Source organism: Danio rerio, chromosome 19 (assembly GCF_049306965.1).
Source record: "Danio rerio strain Tuebingen ecotype United States chromosome 19, GRCz12tu, whole genome shotgun sequence".
Classification (NCBI taxonomy): Eukaryota; Metazoa; Chordata; class Actinopteri; order Cypriniformes; family Danionidae; genus Danio; species Danio rerio.
This window is the reverse complement of record NC_133194.1, coordinates 9248112-9269718: the sequence shown is the minus strand read 5'-3', so window position 1 is coordinate 9269718 and position 21607 is coordinate 9248112. Positions and strand designations below refer to the sequence as shown.

General features: G+C 41.4%; 2 protein-coding genes across 5 annotated transcripts in view; both read right to left on the bottom strand.

The window, feature by feature from the left end:
• The window catches only part of efna3a (ephrin-A3a), a 195964-nt gene that overhangs the window by 127653 nt on the left and 46704 nt on the right, over positions 1 to 21607 (bottom strand). The gene's annotated exons all lie outside the window — the stretch shown is intronic.
• Positions 301 to 21401, bottom strand: LOC137488470 (uncharacterized). 2 transcript variants are annotated; one of them, XM_073931482.1, is made up of 9 exons: positions 19900 to 20064; positions 19638 to 19669; positions 19477 to 19542; positions 19267 to 19338; positions 19053 to 19142; positions 18838 to 18909; positions 16695 to 16766; positions 4092 to 4197; positions 301 to 538 (listed from the first exon to the last, which is right to left on the bottom strand). In XM_073931482.1, the coding sequence occupies exons 1-9, from the start codon at positions 19949 to 19951 to the stop codon at positions 480 to 482; spliced, it is 621 nt and encodes a 206-aa protein (XP_073787583.1). In that variant the 5' UTR covers positions 19952 to 20064; the 3' UTR covers positions 301 to 479. The 2 variants fall into 2 exon arrangements, with proteins under 2 accessions (XP_073787583.1, XP_068071339.2); XM_068215238.2 differs by having other exon boundaries at positions 19477 to 19669; positions 19900 to 21401.

Genomic DNA, 21607 nt, shown 5'->3' with positions numbered 1-21607 from the left:
TTTATAAAATTACACAATTATAATGCCCTCATGACAATCATATTTGACCGATTTATTAAATGCTTTTCTCTTGTCTTGGTAATGTCAAGTTGTCATGACAAAAATAAAAAAACGTGTGATGTATTGGTTTGTTAAGTTGTCATTTAAAATTGACATAACGAAGCACATTACATCAAATTACAACTGTCATAAGCATGCATAAAATCTCATTCATTAGTCATGACATTTGTAACAATTACATAGTTTTTATTACAGTTTTATAAACACATTCTTTAAGTCAAGTGTTATCAAAAAGACTACTTCTACCTGATTCCATTTCAGCATCAAACCTGTTTCTGACAAAGTCCCTGATGTTTTGAATGGAGCGATTTGCCAACATAGGATGCTCTGCGGATTTGCATTGTTGGCATTCTATTTTTGTGGCAAGTTTACCCTTGGAAACATGGCTTTGGAAATGTCTCAATACTGCAGCAATTTCATCAGGAGACCATGGTCTTTGTTTTTCTTCTTGCGTAATTTTCAGAAGATTTGAGAATGACTGCAAATAAGAAAACAGATTCATGGGATCAGCACCATGTTGATCAGAGCTCATCTCCATTTCCCAACCACACCCTTTTCTCAATCATTCTTTATTTAACTTTTTTTGATTATTACTAGAAGTAATTGTATTTTCACAATACTCAAATTTGGAACTGATCAGTACTGGAATTTAAAAACATCTATTTCCCGATAATATCTGGGCTGAGCTCATTCTTAAACAGCGCTCATTTGCCATTGTGTTCACGTGCTCAACAGAAATGACTGTGATTGGCCTTAAAAGGTCATCAGTTTACCAAACTCACCAATGTTTACTGAGTGTAAGCCAAGGTTATTATAGTTAATGAAAACGAACAAAAAAACGAAAACTAAAATGTAAAATAATTGTCGTTAACTAAAATAAAAATGAGAGTTTTTTTTAAAAACTAGACCTAACTGAAACTGTATTGTGTACATACATAACTAACTGAAACTAACTAAAGTTATAGCAAAAACCTCCTTCGTTTTCATATTTGTAAATGTATTTAATACATAATCTTACTGTAAGCCTTTTAGTAGTAAATATAATCTGCGCGCAGGTGTTTGTTTTTAACCTTTTCACACCTGAGTCTCCTGCCGCCATTGGCCAGATTGAGCCGGTTCTTCTCTAGTCATCCTTACTGTTGCTCCCACGACAAAAACAACGAGTGGACATGACAGCAGCACGGTGACAGCATTAATTACAGAGACTTAAAACTATTACTTAAACATATTTGTGCTCAATAATGGATTTTATTTCAGTATCGCAAACTAATCTTTTTAACCGGATCTTCTAAGTGAACCAATTGAACAAGCTCACCAAATCAAACTGAATAATTTCAAACGAATCGCGTCTCAAGTAAGCACTTATCCAAAAACTACTTACTTTATAACAAGCCTAATACCCCCCTCTGACCGTACGTTCACACCGAAAGCGGCGAGAGCGTCCAAGGTCGCCCTGGCGACAACGCTGTCTGCCTTCAGCTCCGGCGGTGAGAGCGTCAAAACTCGCTACATTGATCTCGTACTTAAAGGAGCCGTTGCAGCATATCAGTTACATTCCTGCATAAGACATGTTTTTAGCGTGAAAATGTTGCGCACTTCTTATCAAATTCATATAACAATGGAAGATCAAGTTGCATGTGGTGTGGCTTTGCTCTATTTATCCAATATGTGTCCATATGTCTGAAATATCCTGAAGCAGCTATACTGTTTTGTACTGTCACATCGCGTGAGATTCCCGCTTTTTAAAGATAAATTTACATAACATTGATGAACATCAGTAACTCGCCAGTAACTTATTTAATGTATGTTCCTGTAAGAAAACATTGTAAATAATTGGAAATCCGGCGACCGCAATAATCAAACCCTTGGGAACAACTGTGGTCGGAACCAAAGTTCACAGGTCTGTGTTCCCTGAACTGCTATCAAGCGGTGGACGTCTTTATTCTGATTGCTTGCCGCCGAACCGCGTCATAGCTCATTACCATAAAGTTGACTTCATTTCAACTCTCCTCGACGCTCACGCCGGCGAAGACGCGCCGCGCTGCTCCTCGCCGCTTATCGTCGCCTATCGCCGCCGGCTCTCATTGAAAATGAATGACTTCCGGCTATTTTGACGCTCTCGCCGCTTTCGGTGTAAACGTACGGTGACTCTGAATAATCCAATATATACTCATTCAGTTTTTAGAACAGTAACGTTACATTGAGAAGCGGTGAACCGATAAAACTGCGCATGCATGATTCAGTGAACCAAACACAAAAGGTACAGCCTGCTGTATGACTGAACTGAATTTAAAACAACTACAGCTAAACCGATGGCTTAAATGAGAGGATCTGGTGAAAAACGTAAGTTTATTTCTTAACAGACAATCGTAATGGAATTTAAATAAGTGAATCATGATTCAGTTGGTTGCAAAACTTTACTGTAAGACATTTTTCATATCATGGTGATGTTTTAACTGACTGAATTACTATTGCTGACTACATAATGTTGAGTCATAACATCCACGTTAAAAATCTATACCTCCCATCACCATGCCCTGATTAATAATTCAGAAGCCCCTGGGCACAATGTCTTGTAGGCCCCCTATAGCCGCACCCCATAGTTGAATTAAAAAATAAGATTAATATAATATTTGTTAAATAAAATTAATTTATAATGTATTGCCCACATTTTTAAAATGAATGATATACACTACTTATATTTCTAGTCTACAAAGATTAAACTTATTTTTAAGCATTTAAAGCACACTTTGAAAAAAATACTAATACAACTAGGGGAAATTAATGGATTTTAATATATTTGTTCAAGTTCACTGAAGCAGCACAAACAAACATTTATATTTAAGGGTATTTTTAGTGTATAACTTCTACAAACTTATAATGCACATGATTTAGATATAACACCTCTCCAATCCAGTTCTAGGAATCTGAGTCCTCCATAATACACACATATTAATGATTCCTACTTCTCTTGCTCGTGATGAAGAGTAGGCAAAATCTAAATGCGTACTGGGCCTGTGCCCATAATGCCCATTGGTTAATCCAGCCCTGCCCATCACTACTGTGTCTAACCTCAGAAGAAGCCTTGCACACATATTGTACTTAAGACTGCTGTCTTGTGGGCTGTTGTATTTGAATTTGAGGATGGTTTTTATGCTGTTGATTTTGAATCTTGCACCTAACAAATGTCCTTATTTAGAAAAAACTTAAATACTGGAACTAATAAAAACTAAACTAAAACTAAGACATTTTTAAAATATAGAAACTAATAAAAATTAAGAAATCTACCTCAAACTAATTAAAACTAACGGAATTTGAAAACCAAAGGTCAAAACGAAATAGAAACTGAAACTAATAAAATATCCAAAACTATTATAACATTGGTGTAATCACAGATACAAGAACACTGGAACGTTTTAAAGCTGTGAAGTTCAGCTGGTCTGTCTTTGAGCTGACATATGAACAATCCCCTGATGAATCGACTGATCTTCACTGCTTTAAAGCACTCCAGTGTCCGAATTTTTGTGTTTACACTTAGTAAACGGTGGGGAGTTGATGACCTTCACAGTCAATAACAGTCATTTCTGTTGAGCATGTGAACACAACAGCAAATCAGTGCCGTTTAAGAACACGATCAACAGTGCTTAAATTTTAGTGGGAACGTTTAGCGGACGTTTTTCAAATTTCAGTACTGACTGGACCGCATACCGCATCGTGAGAGCACTTAGGTGCAACAATTTAATTAGTACGATAAACTAATTGACCATACTTGGCACTACATTGTGCCTTAATAAAAATGTAAATAAACAAAATGAAATAACTTGATTTATGATATTGGCAATATTCCTTTTAACAGGTTCTTAGAAAAAAGAAAGAGAGAGAGAGAGAGAGAGAGAGAGAGAGAGAGAGAGAGAAAGAGAGAGAGAGAGAGCAGTAAATCAAAACATGACTTTAGCTGGGTTTTCACAGAGAGGGTTACAATTAATTTTTTATTGTTATTATTTTTTAATTTATCAAAGCACAATACTTACTTTTACATTTCACCCTAACCCACTTGAATGCATTGTAGGGCCCACTGCAGCTGGCACATTTATCCAAGCTTGACACAGCTACTGATATTACATAAAGTTTACAAATCTGTTGAAAAAAAAAAAAATCATCAGCAGCAGTAAATACACAAGGACACAATACACAGCCTATATTAATACACAATATACCACCATAAGTAAGTAGAAAGACACACAACACATAACCCATGTTAAATACACAATATAACACTGTAAATAAATATCAGGACACAACACACAACCTATTAGGCATGGGATGATAGTCAGTTTCAAGGTTTACAGTTAAAACAAAAAAAAAATGTTATACCATTCCTAAGGTATATGTACGTTTTTTTTTTTTTTTTTTTTTTTTTTTTTAGATGTTGTCAAAGACCATCTACAACATAAACTACAATTCAGCTTAAATTCATCCCACAATTCCTCAAACATTTGAAAAACAAATCACTTGTGCACCACCATTCAGCATGCTGTGCACCTGAACAGTGCAGTGGCTTATTATTCAAAGAAAAGAAAGATCTCCAAAGATGTATTTTCATGTTGTAAAGAAATCTGTGTTTTTAAAAACTAATGGAGATAACAGAAGTCAATTACATGGTTTCCACTACATTCATTCTTTCATGGCGGGGCGCCACACCAAAATTTACCCCACCACTGCTACATTACTACTCATTCAAAACATTCAGTCATTGTTTTTTTAATAGCGGGTTATAAAACGCACCAAAACGCATTAAAAGTTAAAGGTGCAGGTGATTGTCTTCAGAAACATTTGTTGTTGTGCTGGTTGAAAGTCTCTTCACAGTCCAATAGTAATGATTACAGTAAATGATCTAAATGTGTTTAAATGTAATTTTATGTTCTGGGCAAGGCATAAAACTAAAAAATGTTTACCCAATTAAATAGAGTCGGACCGACATCTCCCATAACTCCGATAAGCAGCTCAGACTGTCTGTCAGCAAATGTAGATTGGGACTTCTGCGCATCCGTTCAAGCCATTAGGATGTGCCCGTCTGCATAAGCTGCCGGGCCGTCACGAGACGGACCAGGAGAAATCAAAAAATGAATTGAAATTTTTAAAAACCTATATCAATATTGGAGTAACTTGAGCACGCTGGAAGAAAGACAACACCATTGCTGAAGTATTACTGTTAGACAGGTAATGTTCTGTTTTAAAACTATTTTAGTCAGGCTAAGCTAATGTTAGATTGTGTTCTGTTGTAAAATGACTTATGCACAGACGTGTTGTTCAGCCACTGAAATCTCCCAGTGAAAGATTGATGTGATTATTTTCAGTTTCATAAGGTCCTTTTACAGCATCGATAATGTAGATTTATATTTAGTTTAACAACAAAACATCAGTAAATAGCTCTATTCCGCCTAACTGCTTTATTGAGCTGAAGTTGCTTTTATATTCACATTGGGTCATTTTTGAACAATGCCAGCCTTCCTATACCGTTTACCGCTACTCTGAATATTCGCTCTGAAATAGCATGTAAGTATGGCTAAGTAATATGTAATTCCTGCACGACGCTGGCTAAACACTAAGTCTAACTGGCGAATGACATGAACTAGTGGGTTGTCTGTCTGTTGTTGTGATGCGGTGCGCGCGCTAGTTACTTCAGGGGTTGTGGCTTTGAATCACAGTCCCTCCCCGCCGTCCAAAGATAATATGCTAAGCGGTTAGCATTTTGGCACATCACCTACTGCACCTTTAAGTGAATTATAACAGAGTGAACTTTTCTGTAACAGTAGTATTGCTGTGCGTTATTTGTTTAAGTACATCTGAAAAAAATTCTAAAGAAAACACTGAATTATATATTTTTATTATTTAGCCTGACATGTTGAACGTTTCAAAATAATTTAAATGTTTCTTAAAAAAAATATATACTTTGATTTTTTTTTTTTTATCCAAAGTAATCATACTGTCAGAATCATATACCAGCCCATGCCTACAACCTATTGTATAAGTGAATACAACAACAGTGAATACGAGAACACACAACCTAATTTAATACACAATATAGTACAATCAGTAATTATGGGGACACTACACACAACCAATAGGTCCAATTTGGCTTTAGTAATGGAAACCTGCATCTTCTGTCCCTCCCCCACAATACACAACATGACAACAACAGTAAATACGAGGACACACAACCCAATTTAATACACAATATAGCACAATCAGTAATTATGGGGACACTACACACAAGCAATAGGTCCAATCTGGCTTTAGTAACAGAAACCTGCATCTTCTGTCCCTCCCCCACAATACACAACATGACAACAACAGTAAATACGAGGACACACAACCTAATTTAATACACAATATAGCACAATCAGTTAGGGCTGCTCGATTATGGGATAAATCATAATGACGATTATTTTGGTCATAATTGTTCTCACGAATTATCAGTTGAAGTCAAAATTATTCGCTCTTCTGTGAATTTTTTTATATACAAATATTTCCCAAATGTTGTTTAACAGAGGAATTTTTCCACAGTATTTCCTGCTTCTTTTGGTAAAGGCTTATTTGTTTTATTTCGGCTAGAATAAAAGCAGGTTTTAATATTTTGAAATCTAATTTAATAGCTCAATATTATTAGCTCGTTAAGCAATATATATTTTTAATGGTCTGCAGAAGAAACTACTGTTATACAATGACTTGGCTAATTACATTAATTAGGCCTTTAAATGTCACTTTAAGCTGAATACTAGTATCTTAAAAAAATATCTAGTAAAATATTATGTGCTGTCATCAAAGCAAAGTTAAAAGAAATCAGTTATTAGAAATGAGATACCAAAACTATTGTTTAAAAATGGGTTGAAAATAATTCTTTCCATTCATAGATATTGGGGGGAAAGGGTCGCTAATAAATCAGGAGGGCTAATAATTCTGACGTTAACGGTATATATGCAGTTATTTTCCTTCCTGTAAATAAGGAAAGGGAAATAAATACAATAAAAAAAAAATATGAAACAAACTGAGCTTTAAGCATCTTCACTGCAAGAAAAAAAAAAACTTTAGCTACAAAAGTCCTTCAGTCAAGAGCAGCGAGAGATTTTCTCCATTTGTTTGATAAAAAATTAATTCCTTAAGCAGGAATATTGCATGCTGTCACTTAAAAGAATAGTGCGGCTCTGATATGGTTTCTCTTTCACATGTTTTTTTATTCTCAACTAGTTTATTACAAAAATGAGGGTTAAAATGAATAATCACTAAACACCGCGCTCTGACACGAATGTGCATGTATTTGACCATTAAAGCACTCACTTTAAGATGACTTTAGATGTGTGTGCTCTGCTCGTCTCTGAGGCCAAGCACGCACACACAACAGCATGCGCTCGTTTGCACGTTTAAAAACATGAATGATTCGAATGTACATAAATGAATGATGCTCATCCCGTGCTGCAAAAGTTACATTACAGTAGATGCTTTTAGTCATTTTTACGTGGAACTGAGCTTTGCAGAGCAACAAATGTGCAAAACTGGAAAGGGGCGGTATATGATGCAATAATCGTTTATCTTGATTAATGTTTTTTCATGATTGTTAGAAGTCAAAATCGAAATCGGATTATCGATTAATTGCACAGCCCTAAAATCAGTAATTATGAGGACACCACACACACACAACCTATAAGTCCAATCTGGCTTTAGTAATGGAAACCTGCATCTTCTGTCCCTCCCCCACAACATGACAACAACAGTAAATACGAGGACACACAACCTAATTTAATACACAATATAACACAATCAGTAATTATGGGGACACTACACACAAGCAATAGGTCCAATCTGGCTTTAGTAATAGAAACCTGCATCTTCTGTCCCTCCCCCACAATACACAACATGACAACAACAGTAAATACGAGGACACACAACCTAATTTAATACACAATATAGCACAATCAGTAATTATGGGGACACTACACACAAGCAATAGGTCCAATCTGGCTTTAGTAATGGAAACCTGCATCTTCTGTCCCTCCCCCACAATACACAACATGACAGCAACAGTAAATATGAGGACACACAACCTAATTTAATACACAATATAGCACAATCAGTAATTATGGAGACACTACACACTAGGGCTGCACGATATTGGAAAAAAAATTGACATTGCAATATTTTTTTTCCTGCGATATATATTGCAATATTTTTTTATATATATACTTAAGACTAGTGCTGTGATGGTCACCGTGACAACTGGGTCACCACCGTGGTTAGTTGCCACCACGGTTGTCCATTGTCAAAAAAGAGAAAGTGATAAATGGAAGACATTGATGAGAAATGGAGCAACATATTTGGTAACTAGTTAAGAACGCGCCGCCCCGCAGCGTAGAGAAACCTGCTTTGCGAGAAATGCTGGCGGCGGAACAGAAGCAAGAAACCCTATCGCATGGTTGTGAAAAAGTAGCCTGTCTGTGCATTTTCGCTACAAGCACACCGTCTAACAGTGTATTGCTGGAAACATTATAACCCCATTCTTCACTTAAACCGGACAAAGTCAACATGTTAGTTTTTCTGGAAAATAATTTAAAATACGAATACAAAAGGTGGAGAGAAACTACGCTGTTTTTTTAAACATCTGACTTACATTGTTACTAGGTTAATATTTTCTTTTTACTTACAATTATTAATATTTATATTATTATTACACTGATGAGTAAAGTGCCATTTAGGCTGTTTGCTAAGTAAAGTAACATTTAATTGTTATTATTATAAGGTTTCAAGCAGTTAAAGTTTTTTAATATTTAACTACAATATTTATAAACAGTTTTGTGTTGTTTTATTAACGAAAGTTAAACGCATACGTTTATACCGAGGTTTTATTTATTAATATTAAGTTAAGTTATTCCTTAATTTTTACATTAAAGGTAAATTAACTTAGGTAGGCTATTTTATTTGTTTATGTACGAGATCGAGGAACAAGTTTGCCAGTAAATAATGTTCTCACCACTTTAAAAAAATAAAAAGATAAATAATCAGCGAAAAAGATGCAATAAAAAATGCGAGCGCTTAATCATTCTTCACAATCAGATTTGTACGTGCAATAAGCCTAGGGTATATTTAGCATACAAGAACAAGCCCTAAAACAAAGTCTAGAGAGAATTTTAATATTAGTTAATATTAATGATTATAAACACGAATTGCGTTGTATGATAAACGCCTCACAATGTCGTGATCTTTTCTAAAGAACAGATAATCCATGTTATCGCCGTCTCCCCAGCCAGGTTTTCATCTGCTTTTTGTTTCTTCTTCTAGCTACAAACAATAAAGTATCAGCGCCAGACCAGTGGTTTAAATGATATTTCACTCTCCTGATTTTTTTTCTTTTTTTTAAAAAAACATAAATGTTTAAAGTTTTGTATTGCATATATATTTTTAAAGATTATCATTCAGTCTACCTGCAGCGCATACGAGAGGTTGCAAATCCCCTTTACTCATGCTACTTATTTCATTTATGACACTGTAAACTTGACTTGGCAGGCTGATCATCTTTAAACTCAAAAGGTATTTTTTTAACTTCTGCATAATGTGATGTTTCTTATTACAACTGTTAGCGGTGTCAAAATGAAAGCAAACATTAAAAAGGGTTTTGTTTTATCAATTGTATAGTTTAGTTTTAATAATAATGAATACAATAAATTATAATATTGATTATTGTGTAGACTACGGTGTCCAACAAAACATTTTTATTAGGTTACTCTAATAGACCTAATCCCTAACTGAAAAACGAATGTGAAAATGACAGGCAGTTGCGTCCCTGCTAAAATTAATTTAACGACAAATTTCTTTTGCATTTTTTCCCTTTTAGAGATCAAGAGAGCTGTATTTAAGAATTATTTAACTAAAACATGAATTGAATGCCCAGTTCCCCTTCGGTTGGGGAACTTCAGTGCCATGAATGAATGGGAGGATTCGGATCAGAAGCCGCTTATCTGGAGAGTATTGAACGGGCCAATGAATGAAATTAATTGGCAGCGTAAGCTTGCGCAGGTGTGCGACATCTGCAATCATCTCAGCATATAAGCACACCTGAAGCCAGCAGACGCCATCCTTTTCGCTTCAGATCCTTTCTGAGTGAGTCGATGAGGGTTCCTCTTGCTGATCAGCACTTCAGAGCGAACGAGTGTGTCTCCCGGTCCAGAGTGGGTCTTCGCGGTGGCAGACGGTCGAGCTGGGTTACTCCCTTGCCTGCGGTTCTTTGGGTCCGGTCCTCCAGAGCGGTGCGTATAGTTGCAACTTTCCTAAAAGAGCAACACAGTCGTGCAGCACGTCCTTTTCAGGATGGCGCTCCGACTGTGCGTTTCTGGATGCGGGGGTTTCCTGTCTCCGGATGATGGACACGATCACTGCATTGCATGTTTGGGGGTCCAGCATGTTAATGCGGTGCTCGCGGGCGGTTCATGTCGTCATTGCGATGCCATGACCGTTGCACAGCTAAGATCGCGGCTAACTTTCGCAAGAGAGCGAGCCACCCCAGTTGCCTCCTGTTCTAAAAAAGCAGCGGGCGCTCGGGCAGATCTGAGGGTTTCAGCGGGAGCTAATCCGCCGCCCACGGGCTCGCGGACCTCTCGCTCCTCACGGCGCTCCATCCAAGCTTCGGGTGGTGAGAGTGATCCGTCTAACCAGATGGTAGCTCTCACACTCGCTGACACCGGAGATCAGATGTCCTTCGCGGCATCGGAGGGTGGGCTTTCACTGTCCGACGAAGATCCGGACCCGCTCGCCCCCTCCGGGCAGGTGAGCGCTGTCAAATCGGATCCTGAAGCGGACATGTTAGCCGTGCTTTCCCGGGCTGCTTCGGCCGTGGGGTTGGAGATGGTTTATCCCCCAGCTCCGCGGCCGGACCGACTAGATGGGTGCTACGTAGAGGACCAGAAGGCGAAGCCTTCGAAGCCTCTCGTCCCCTTCTTCCCGGAAGTGCACAGTAGGCTCACGCAGTCCTGGAGGGCACCTTTCTCTGCCCGTGCTGCGAGTGCCTCCGCCCTCACCGCCCTTGACGGCGGAGCTGCCAGGGGGTATGAGGCGATCCCGTCAGTGGAGCGCGCTATCGCGGTCAATCTTTGTCCGCGCGGCGCCTCTACGTGGCGGGGTTTGCCCCGCCTCCCGTCCAAAGCCTGTAGGTTGTCTGCCTCCCTCGGAGCCAGAGCTTATAAGGCTGCGGGCCAGGCTGCTTCTGCTTTGCACGCGATGGCCACCTACCAGCGCTACCAAGCGCAGGCGCTGGCCGAGCTGCACGAGGGCGGGTCCAACCCAAGCTTATTACATGAGCTGCGCACCGCGACCGACTATGCTCTTCGGACTACTAAGTCCGCCGCGTGTGCGCTGGGGAGGACGATGTCCACACTTGTGGTTCAGGAACGCCACCTCTGGCTAAACCTGGCCGATATGCGCGACGTTGACAAAGTTCGCTTTCTTGACTCGCCCATATCCCAGGCTGGCCTGTTCGGCGACACCGTCGGTGAATTCACCCAGGAATTCAAGGCGGTGAAAGAGCAGTCGGATGCGATGGGCTATGTCATCTATCGGCGTGGCCGTAAGCCCGCTCCGCCCGCCGAGCCATCCACCTCCGCTGTTCCTCGCCGAGGGCGCCCGCCAACGAGTGCTGCCCCGCCCCCGCCTGCGCCTCCGGCCAAGCGGGCGCGGCGTTCACCTCGAAAGCAGGCAGCCCCTCCTGCGCAGGGCGCCGTTAAGTCCGGTAAACGGACCGCGAAGCGTCCCTGAGACAGGCCATCCGGAGAAGAGGAAACTTGCTCTTTCCCCGCTGGAGGGCGGGGCCCCGATAACAACGGTACTTTTCAGTGCCACCAAAACATCAGTAAAAGAGCACTTTTTCCCTTCCCCGGATGTGACTGCACGAGTTCTGCCAGTCCGGGACGCGCTGCCTTCCGGCTCGCAGACTCTACGTGCTTCGCCAGTGGCTCACGAGCGCTGGGGGGACGGTCTCCCTTCCCTCAGCCCTCCAGCCCCCTCTCCGGAGTCAGGGTGCGGAGCCAGAGCGAATCGCTCTCCTCCAGCTTTTCCGCGGGACCCTCGTGCTTCCCGGATCAGCACACCCACTCCGCGCTGCCCCACCGCTGGTACGTCAGCGATTGTAGCGATGACTCCATTAGCGAGGGCTCTGCCTGCCTGGTTAGCGCGGGCCAGCCCCTCGCGGTGGCTCATACGCACAATCAGACTCGGTTACGCGATTCAGTTCGCGAAACGGCCCCCCAAGTTTACGGGCGTGTATTTCTCCAGGGTCAACCCCCTGTCCGCCCCTGTCTTGCGAGAGGAGATTGCTGCCCTCCTGGCGAAGGGTGCAATCGAGCCGGTTCCTCCAGCCGAGATGGAGAGTGGGTTTTACAGCCCATACTTCATCGTACCCAAAAAGAGCGGTGGGTCACGGCCAATCCTAGATCTGCGCGTTTTGAACCGCTGTCTGCACAAGCTGCCGTTCAGAATGCTCACGCAGAGGCGCATTCTCCAATGCGTTCGTCCTCGGGATTGGTTTGCAGCCATAGACCTGAAGGACGCGTATTTCCATGTCTCCATTCTTCCACGCCACCGCCAATTTCTGCGGTTTGCGTTCGAGGGTCGAGCGTGGCAGTACAAGGTCCTCCCCTTCGGGCTCTCTCTGTCTCCGCGGGTCTTCACCAAACTCGCGGAGGGTGCCCTAGCGCCCCTTCGGCTCGCGGGCATTCGCATACTCGGTTATCTCGACGACTGGCTGATTTTAGCCCACTCGCGGGAGCAATTGATTATGCACAGGGACGAGGTGCTTCGGCATCTCCGCCTACTGGGGCTTCAGGTCAACCGAGAAAAGAGCAAACTCGCCCCCGTGCAGAGGATTTCTTTTCTCGGGATGGAGCTGGACTCGATCACCATGGTAGCGCACCTCTCCGAGGAACGCGCTCGCCTGTTGCTGAACTGTCTGAGGGAGCTCGACAGCAAACTAGTGGTCCCACTGAAGTTCTTTCAGAGGCTCCTGGGGCATATGGCATCCGCAGCCGCCGTCACGCCGCTCGGGTTGCTCCATATGAGACCACTTCAGCACTGGCTTCACGATCGGGTCCCCAGACGCGCATGGCACGCGGGCACACACCGGGTCTCGGTTACTGCGCTGTGTCGCCGCGCCCTCAGCCCTTGGAACGACCCCTCGTTCCTACAGGCCGGTGTGCCTCTAGGACAGGCGTCCAGCCATGTTGTTGTTTCAACAGACGCTTCCAACACGGGTTGGGGGGCCGTGTGTCGCGGGCATGCGGCTGCGGGCCTCTGGAAGGGTGCCCAGCTGCATTGGCATATCAATCGCCTAGAGCTGTTGGCAGTGTTCCTCGCTCTCCACCGCTTTTTACCGGTGCTGGAGCGGCAACACGTGCTGGTCAGGACGGACAGTACGGCGGCGGCGGCGTATATCAACCGCATGGGGGGTATGCGCTCTCGCCGCATGTCTCAGCTCGCCCGCCGTCTGCTCCTCTGGAGTCACCCGCGGCTGAAATCGCTGCGCGCCATTCACGTCCCAGGCACGCTCAATCGTGCAGCCGATGCGCTCTCACGACAGCTGTTACGCCCTGGAGAATGGAGACTCCACCCCGAGTCTGTTCAGCTGATATGGGCGCGATTCGGGGAGGCCCAGATCGATCTGTTTGCTTCCCCCGAGAACGCTCACTGCCAGTTGTTTTTTTCCCTGACCGAGGGCTCTCTCGGCACGGATGCACTGGCCCACAGCTGGCCTCGGGGCATGCGCAAGTATGCGTTTCCCCCAGTGAGCCTGCTCGCGCAGTTTCTGTGCAAGGTCAGGGAGGACGAGGAACAGGTTCTGCTAGTTGCGCCCCTTTGGCCCAACCGGACCTGGATATCAGAGCTCTCACTCCTCGCGACGGCCCTCCCCTGGCGGATCCCTTTGAGAGAGGACCTACTCTCTCAGGGACAGGGCACCATCTGGCACCCTCGCCCCGATCTTTGGAACCTCCACGTGTGGTCCCTAGACGCGAGGAAGACTTGGGTAACCTACCGACTGCGGTGGTTAATACCATCACTCAGGCTAGAGCCCCCTCCACGAGGCGCGCCTACGCCCTGAAGTGGAGTCTATTCACTGAATGGTGCGTCTCTCGCAGAGAAGACCCCCGAAATTGCCAGATTAGTGTTGTGCTCTCTTTCCTTCAAGAGAAGTTGGACAGCAGGCTGTCGCCCTCCACTCTCAAGGTTTACGTGGCCGCCATCTCCGCTTATCATAGCGCGGTAGCTGGCGGCACCGTGGGAAAGCATAACCTGGTCATCCAGTTCCTTAGGGGTGCTAGGCGAATTAATCCATCTCGCCCCCCTCTCATGCCCTCTTGGGATCTCGCCCTCGTTCTCACGAGTCTGCGATCCGATCCCTTTGAGCCACTCGAATCAGTATCTCTAAGATTTCTGTCCCTGAAGACAGCTCTGCTGGTTGCGTTGGCCTCCGTCAAGAGGGTCGGGGACCTGGAGGCATTTTCGGTCAGTGACTCGTGCCTGGAATTCGGGCCGGATTACTCTCACGTTATCCTGAGACCCCGCCCCGGTTATGTGCCCAAGGTTCCTACCACCCCCTTTAGAGATCAGGTAGTGAATCTGCAAGCGCTGCCCCCGGAGGAGGCAGACCCAGCCCTTTCTTTACTTTGTCCAGTTCGCGCTCTGCGCATTTATGTGGACCGTACTCAGAATTTTAGATCATCTGAGCAGCTCTTTGTCTGTTATGGCGGTCGGCAGCAGGGAAGTGCCGTATCGAAACAAAGATTATCCCACTGGATTGTGGATGCCATTTCACTCGCTTATTCGAGTCGAGGTCAGCCGTGTCCCCCGGGAGTACGTGCACACTCCACTCGGAGCGTTGCATCCTCTTGGGCGCGTGCACGCGGCGCCTCTCTAACAGACATCTGTAGAGCTGCGGGCTGGGCGACACCCAACACATTTGCAAGGTTTTACAATCTGCGAGTGGAGCCGGTTTCCTCAAGGGTATTAGGTAACCCTTTGGTGATTGAGGAGACAACTCGGTAGGGTGTTGAAACACGCTTGCTGCGCCATTCTCCCTAACACGGAGGTACGTGCGCCTTTTTTATCTGTCAGTAAAGTTCCCCGTCAGGTGAGCCCTGCAGATTCCTCCGTGGCCCCCAGCACTGACTCAGCGGAGGAGTCACTTGCTGGCCCACTACGTTGTAGGTCTGCCCGCTGGTCAGCCCGCGTTTTGGGTATAGGTGCCTGCTATGCGTGATCCCCACTAGGCGATCCCATATGCTTATTCCGCCACGGTTAAGTCCCCCCCCTGGGCGGACCCGTGTCTTCCCTCTCCGCTAACCACTCTTTGCTATGCGTACTCCCCCTTTTTAGGGCTAGTCCATAGGTAAATTCTGCCATCTATCCCCCCCTTGGGTAACGGATGGCCTCCGCAGCGTCCTCCCTATCGGGATTGCACGCTTCCCAACGTACTGTCGTATTTCCTAGAATTATCTAGATGCTCACGACTTCCCAAAAAATATATCTAAATCCGTAAAACTTCTGTTGAAGTAGGATAAATTAGGGCCAGGGACACGTTGGAGGACCGCGCCCCCCATGATGTGGGTGCGTCACGCTTGCTTGACTATCTCCTCATCGGGGGTGTTGGTAAGGTGCAGTCATTATGGCGCTTTCCATATTCTCCCATTCATGGCACTGAAGTTCCCCAACCGAAGGGGAACGTTCGAGGTTACAGAAGTAACCCTTCGTTCCCCGAGGAGGGGAACGGAAGTGCCATATTCCGTCGCCATAATGACTGTCCCTTAGCTGTTTGAAAGTCTCTTCAGCTTAAAAGGATGGCGTCTGCTGGCTTCAGGTGTGCTTATATGCTGAGATGATTGCAGATGTCGCACACCTGCGCAAGCTTACGCTGCCAATTAATTTCATTCATTGGCCCGTTCAATACTCTCCAGATAAGCGGCTTCTGATCCGAATCCTCCCATTCATTCATGGCACTTCCGTTCCCCTCCTCGGGGAACGAAGGGTTACTTCTGTAACCTCGAACGTTCTTTCCCGTGTGAGTTTAGTGGGCCTCCTGATCTTCGTTTTAAAGGTTACAGGTGCACCCTGACCTGACGCAGGGACCAGATCTCTGCACTATTGCTTTAATTTCACAATTTTCATAACTGCATTGCATTTTCATATGGTAAAATATCAAAATTTATGTTCTGAAAGTAGTAGGAATGACAGGAGTGTTAGTAATTAATGACAGAAAGAACTTGCGCTTTTGAGTGAACTTCTGTCAAGTGTTATTTTAGTATGATTAAAAAAAATTATTTAACAAAAATAGTAATGCAGTATTTTTTTGCTCTGCCAAGCCTTCTCTGTTGCTGTGGGGCGCAGCAGCATGCGTCAGTCACCCTTTCCCCCAGCCCCACCCCACCCCCGACTCCTGAACAGCATGCAACACACAACCTATTGGTCCAATCTGACTTTAGTAAGAGAAACCTGCATCTCCTAACTATTCCCATTTTAAAAATGACATAATATCCAATTACACAAATAACCCGGAGAGCAATTCTGCTAGGTATCAAACACTTGTAGGTATCAAATACATTTACCTTCTGTGTTCCAGTATTGTCTCCTGCACAGCTGAGTGAAGTACTGGTCTGGATTTCAGTGTCAGAGGTGACCTGTTTAGATGAACAACACAATATTAACTTGGGTTGGGTACCAAAACCTGGTGCCATTATAGCACCGGTACCTAAGTAACCAAAGTGTACCGGATCAAATCAGCATATGAATTTTGGGGCCTAATTTCAGTGCCACTGGTGCTGCGACAAGGACGTATGAAGGACGTAAACATTTAATCCTAAACAACTTTGAGGAATACGGACAGGCAATGTAAGTGATTGTTACTGTCGCTTAGGGAACGGACGCACGCAATGCGCGCAGTAAAGCACATTCAGCCTGGTTTTCGGTCAGCGAGAGCGACACTCCAGATCAACACGCATGACCACTTTCATCAAAATTGCTTAAACTATGCATTTTAAAGCATATTTTACAAGCAAGGATTCTTACACAGCAATGTGCTTTACAAAAGTTGTGTCGTGTAAGGGGGAAACATGTCAAACTTAATGACACATTTGAGGGCTCAAAGGCAGAGGAACTCTACTTTCGCGGCACTTGCTCTCTGTAAAGGTGCTGCACGGATCAGTTCCCTGCATTCGTCAGAAGTTGACGCCCAAATTGACACAGGTAATAAAAAGATTGAACTGCAGTCATGTTCAGGTTGTGAAACACTGTCAAAATGTCCACTGTTGATGATATTAGACTTCTGTTTTCAATAGCGATTTTAACACTTTTATAATAGGAAGTCCTCGGCTATGCAGAGACCATTATTAATTAGAAATCTAGTGTACAGAGTTTAACGTTAGGAAATGCAGTCTTGAATTTACAAACAGTCGGTAAGTACCAAAGAACAGATGTAAGACATTGATCAGATGTAGTTTTCAGTCACGCTCATGCAAGTCATATTCAACTTGTTTAGTTTTGCCTTCATTCATTTTTGATTTCCGTCTTCAACACATGATTTATTTACAACACTTTTTTAAACACAATAGTTTAACTTATAACTTATTTCTAAAATCTGCTGTTTTATCTTCCCCATGCTAGACAGTCAGTGCAGAACATTTTACTATTTATTTTGCAAGACAGTTGTATTCAGACAAAGTCCCTTTAAGTATTTTATAGTCTTTTATTCAGATTAAAGTGTAATTTAATGACTTCATCAGTTTACTACGAAAGTTAAAATTATTCAAATTATTTTGTAACTGATTTTTTGTGTAAATCAAAAATATCCAGCAAATATTTCTTGAATAGGCTAAAAATACTGACCTTATTTTTATTTAAATTAAAAACAGCTTTTATTTATGAAATAAACAATAAGATATAGAACTTATAATAACTCTGGAATAATTCTTTTTTTTTTAGGAAACACTTTGAACATTTTCAGAAAAATTATTTTAAATGAATGGGAAGGCAAAATAAATTGACTTCAACTGCAGGCCTGTTAAAGTTTACAGATGCAACAATGTGCCTTGATGTACTTGAATGTTAGAAATGTGTTCTCCTACACCAGTATAACGTTACTTGTCAAATAAATGAACAAGGAAGGTTATTTTGAGTTTAAGTTATTTAATTATCTTGTTTATGAAGACTGCAAAGTAATGCAAGAAAAAAAAATGACTGAATCATTTTTTAAGTATTTTGTGATATACATGTTAAAATGTGCCTTCAAAAGTACGTGGCCCCTGCCCGCTCCCCCACAGGTTAATAGTAAGCTAATGTAATTTCAAATTGCAAATCCTAAATTCATGCTAACCAACAAATGATCAAAGGAAATGTATTAATGCAATTCAAATACAAAAATATGAATTGATGTTTACTTGAAACTTTAATTATATTGTTCTATTAAAATTATTATTTTTTTAATTGTCAAATAAAAGATTTTTCTAGAGTCATCCACCATAATTTTGTGGCTAAAAAGTATCGGTTCAGGCACTGTTTTGGCACCGGTTTCGTTTTAAAAGTATCGATTTACAGTAGGTATCAAAAAAAAAATGATACCCAACCCTTATATTAACACATGTAAATATTTACACAATTGATAAACTGTATAAACAGTAAACTTTATGAGAGTTTCAGCATATATAGAGAGCTAAACTAAGAGAAAACATACAGTCAGTGTTCTAAGACATTTACCTTCTGTGTTCCACCATTTTCTCCTGCACAGCTGAGTGAAGTACTGGTCTGGATTTCAGTGTCAGAGGTCACCTGTTTAGATGAACAACACAGTATTAATATATGTAAATCCTTACAGAACTGACAAACTGTATAAACAGTAAACTTGACAGTTTTAGCATATATAGAGAGCTAAACTAAGAGAAAATATACAGTCAGCGTTCTCAGACATTTACCTTCTGTGTTCCAGTATTGTCTCCTGCACAGCTGAGTGAAGTACTGGTCTGGATTTCAGTGTCAGAAGTCACCCGTTTAGATGAACAACACTATTAACACAAGTAAATCCTTACAGAACTGACAAACTGTATAAACAGTAAACTTTGTGACAGTTTTAGCATATATAGAGCTAAACTAAGGGAAAATATACAGTCAGTGTTCTCAGTCATTTACCTTCTGTGTTCCAGTTTTCTGTCCTGCACAGCTAAGTGAAGTACTGGTCTGGATTTCAGTGTCAGAGGTCACCTGTTTAGATGAACAACACAATATTAAACAAATGTAAATGCTTGCAGAATACGGTATTTTTCAAAGATTTAAGTTTATTTTGGCTTAATTTTATATAACCAAATAATTTTTAAGAAAACAACTTTAATCTCTGCATACCTTGTTCCTCCATGGCCATTCTGAAACATCATAGTTATAAGTGATCTCTTGCCCTGGACTGATGTCCTTTGTTGCGAATAAGCACAAATAGGGTTTTCTATCAACATTGATTATTTTCATTTTGCTGTTTGTGTTTATATGATTGTCATTAATAAGTCTACCCAACGAGCCATCTTCTCTTGCAGCATCAACCCTGAATCATAGAAAACAATGCCACCTCATGTAATTACAGTAGTTACTAAATTACACAGTAAGTAATTGCAGATCAAAAAAAATTATCAAGTTTTGGAAAAGACAAGTTCCTTTTATATATATATATATATATATATATATATATATATATATATATATATATATATATATATATTTAAGGAAAATACAGAAACATAAATGTTAGCAAATTTAATAAAGCAATATACATACCATAACAGTCTTCCATTAAAAAGCAGTTGAAACAAAAACACTTCAAGTGCATTATGATAAAGTCTGCGTCTTCTTTCACATTCTTCTTTGGTTATTATGTCTCCTCTATATTCAACTAGAAAATCTTCTTTTCTATAGTGGCTAGAGCTGAATACTCCCCGACCTAGCAAATGATTTTTCAGATTAGTCATGAAAAAGAACAATTATTGGAGATCCCTGACGTAAACAGACTTTTTTTTCTTACCTTTGAATAAGCTTATGTATTTTATTTCAAACCCAGTTTTATCTTTTGAAGTCAAAGCATAGTACACTGCTTCATCCTTTGGTTTCAGTTTGAGTCTCTGCGACCTTGCTGTCACCATTTGTCGCAAGCAATGCACCAATGTCACTGTACATCAATGCATTTTTGTATTTTTTTTTTTTATCATATTTAGTTTATTTATTTTTTCAAAGGGTACACATGTTAAAGTTTGTGCTTAGTCTGTAATATGCATGTCAGTATGACATGCCAGTGAAACAGGAAAAAAAATGTAATGTAAGTTACTTAAAATTATTTGTTTGCTTTTTCTTTGTCAGTAAAATGTCAAATACACACAGACTACATATTTAATAGGATGAAACATCTGTATACACGTTACCTTTACAGAAATATTCACATGTGCAAAATACAAATGTGAAATGTGTGCTTCTGGAACACTTTTGTGTGAATCCCATGTTAATTCATGCCAAAACCACCAAAAGTGTTTTGGAACCACGTTTCACATTTAGATTTACCATATGTGAATGTCTTGTGACCATTTTGTAAGTGTAAGCAACATTATTCATAAATAAAATGAAAATGAGGACAAAATAAAACGAAACTACTTCATCAGCACGTGCTATGAAAAATACAGTTAACATACAGTTATGAAAACATATTCGTCTTGTATCTTGGGTGCAGTAAAAACGTCTAATAACAAGTTAGACCATAACGTGTAACTTATCATTACATACATTAGTGATATCAATCTGACAATAACGTTATGACTTGATTAGCAAATACTCATCTTACAAAATTAATAAGCACACTATAAACGATTACATGCAACGCATCTGCTATTTTGGTAAGCCATGACGACATTGCAAACATAAACGTAATACTAAAACAATAAATCATCATTTTAAAAACGATAGTTCATCATTCTTGACAGGAAATGAAAAGTACGCTAACTTACAAGGTTAACAAGGTTACTTGGTTTACTCGCTGTTAAGTTTAGTCAAATAATGCACATTAATCGTGTAACGTTAGTACACTTAATTATCTGGGTGTTTATTTAACAGTCTTACCTTAAAGGTCTTGAAACTGATGATTGACACCCATGTGTCGGATCTTCCAGCATAAAATCGCTTGAGTTCAGTGGCTATCAGTTTCCATAAATTAATTCACATTTAATCAATCGTATGCAATCAATCGTCGAATAAACAAGCTCCGTGCTTCTTTGTGTTGTCTTCAAACGATGAGTGATATCCATCTGTCCAGCGCGGAATTGATTGAGTCAGGTGGTGGCGATTGGCCAATAACAGGCATTTATTTCTTTATTGATCTTATAAAGGTAGTGGGGGATTTTTATTATTTAATTAGAACGTAATTCATATTTATACATATTTAAAACTATTTTTTAATCATTATTGTTTACACAGATGTTTGACAGATACAGTTATTATGAGG

Bases quoted from the DNA above. Each gene is read 5' to 3' on its own strand.
- LOC137488470 (XM_068215238.2), bottom strand. From the start codon at position 20,090: ATGACTAATCTGAAAAATCATTTGCTAGGTCGGGGAGTATTCAGCTCT. The intron at 19,143-19,266 runs GTAAATGACTGA...TTGTGTTAATAG, and splicing joins AGAAAACTGGAACACAGAAG to TGTTGTTCATCTAAACGGGT. The intron at 4,198-16,694 runs GTAAATGTATTT...TTTTTTCAACAG, and splicing joins ACAATACTGGAACACAGAAG to ATTTGTAAACTTTATGTAAT.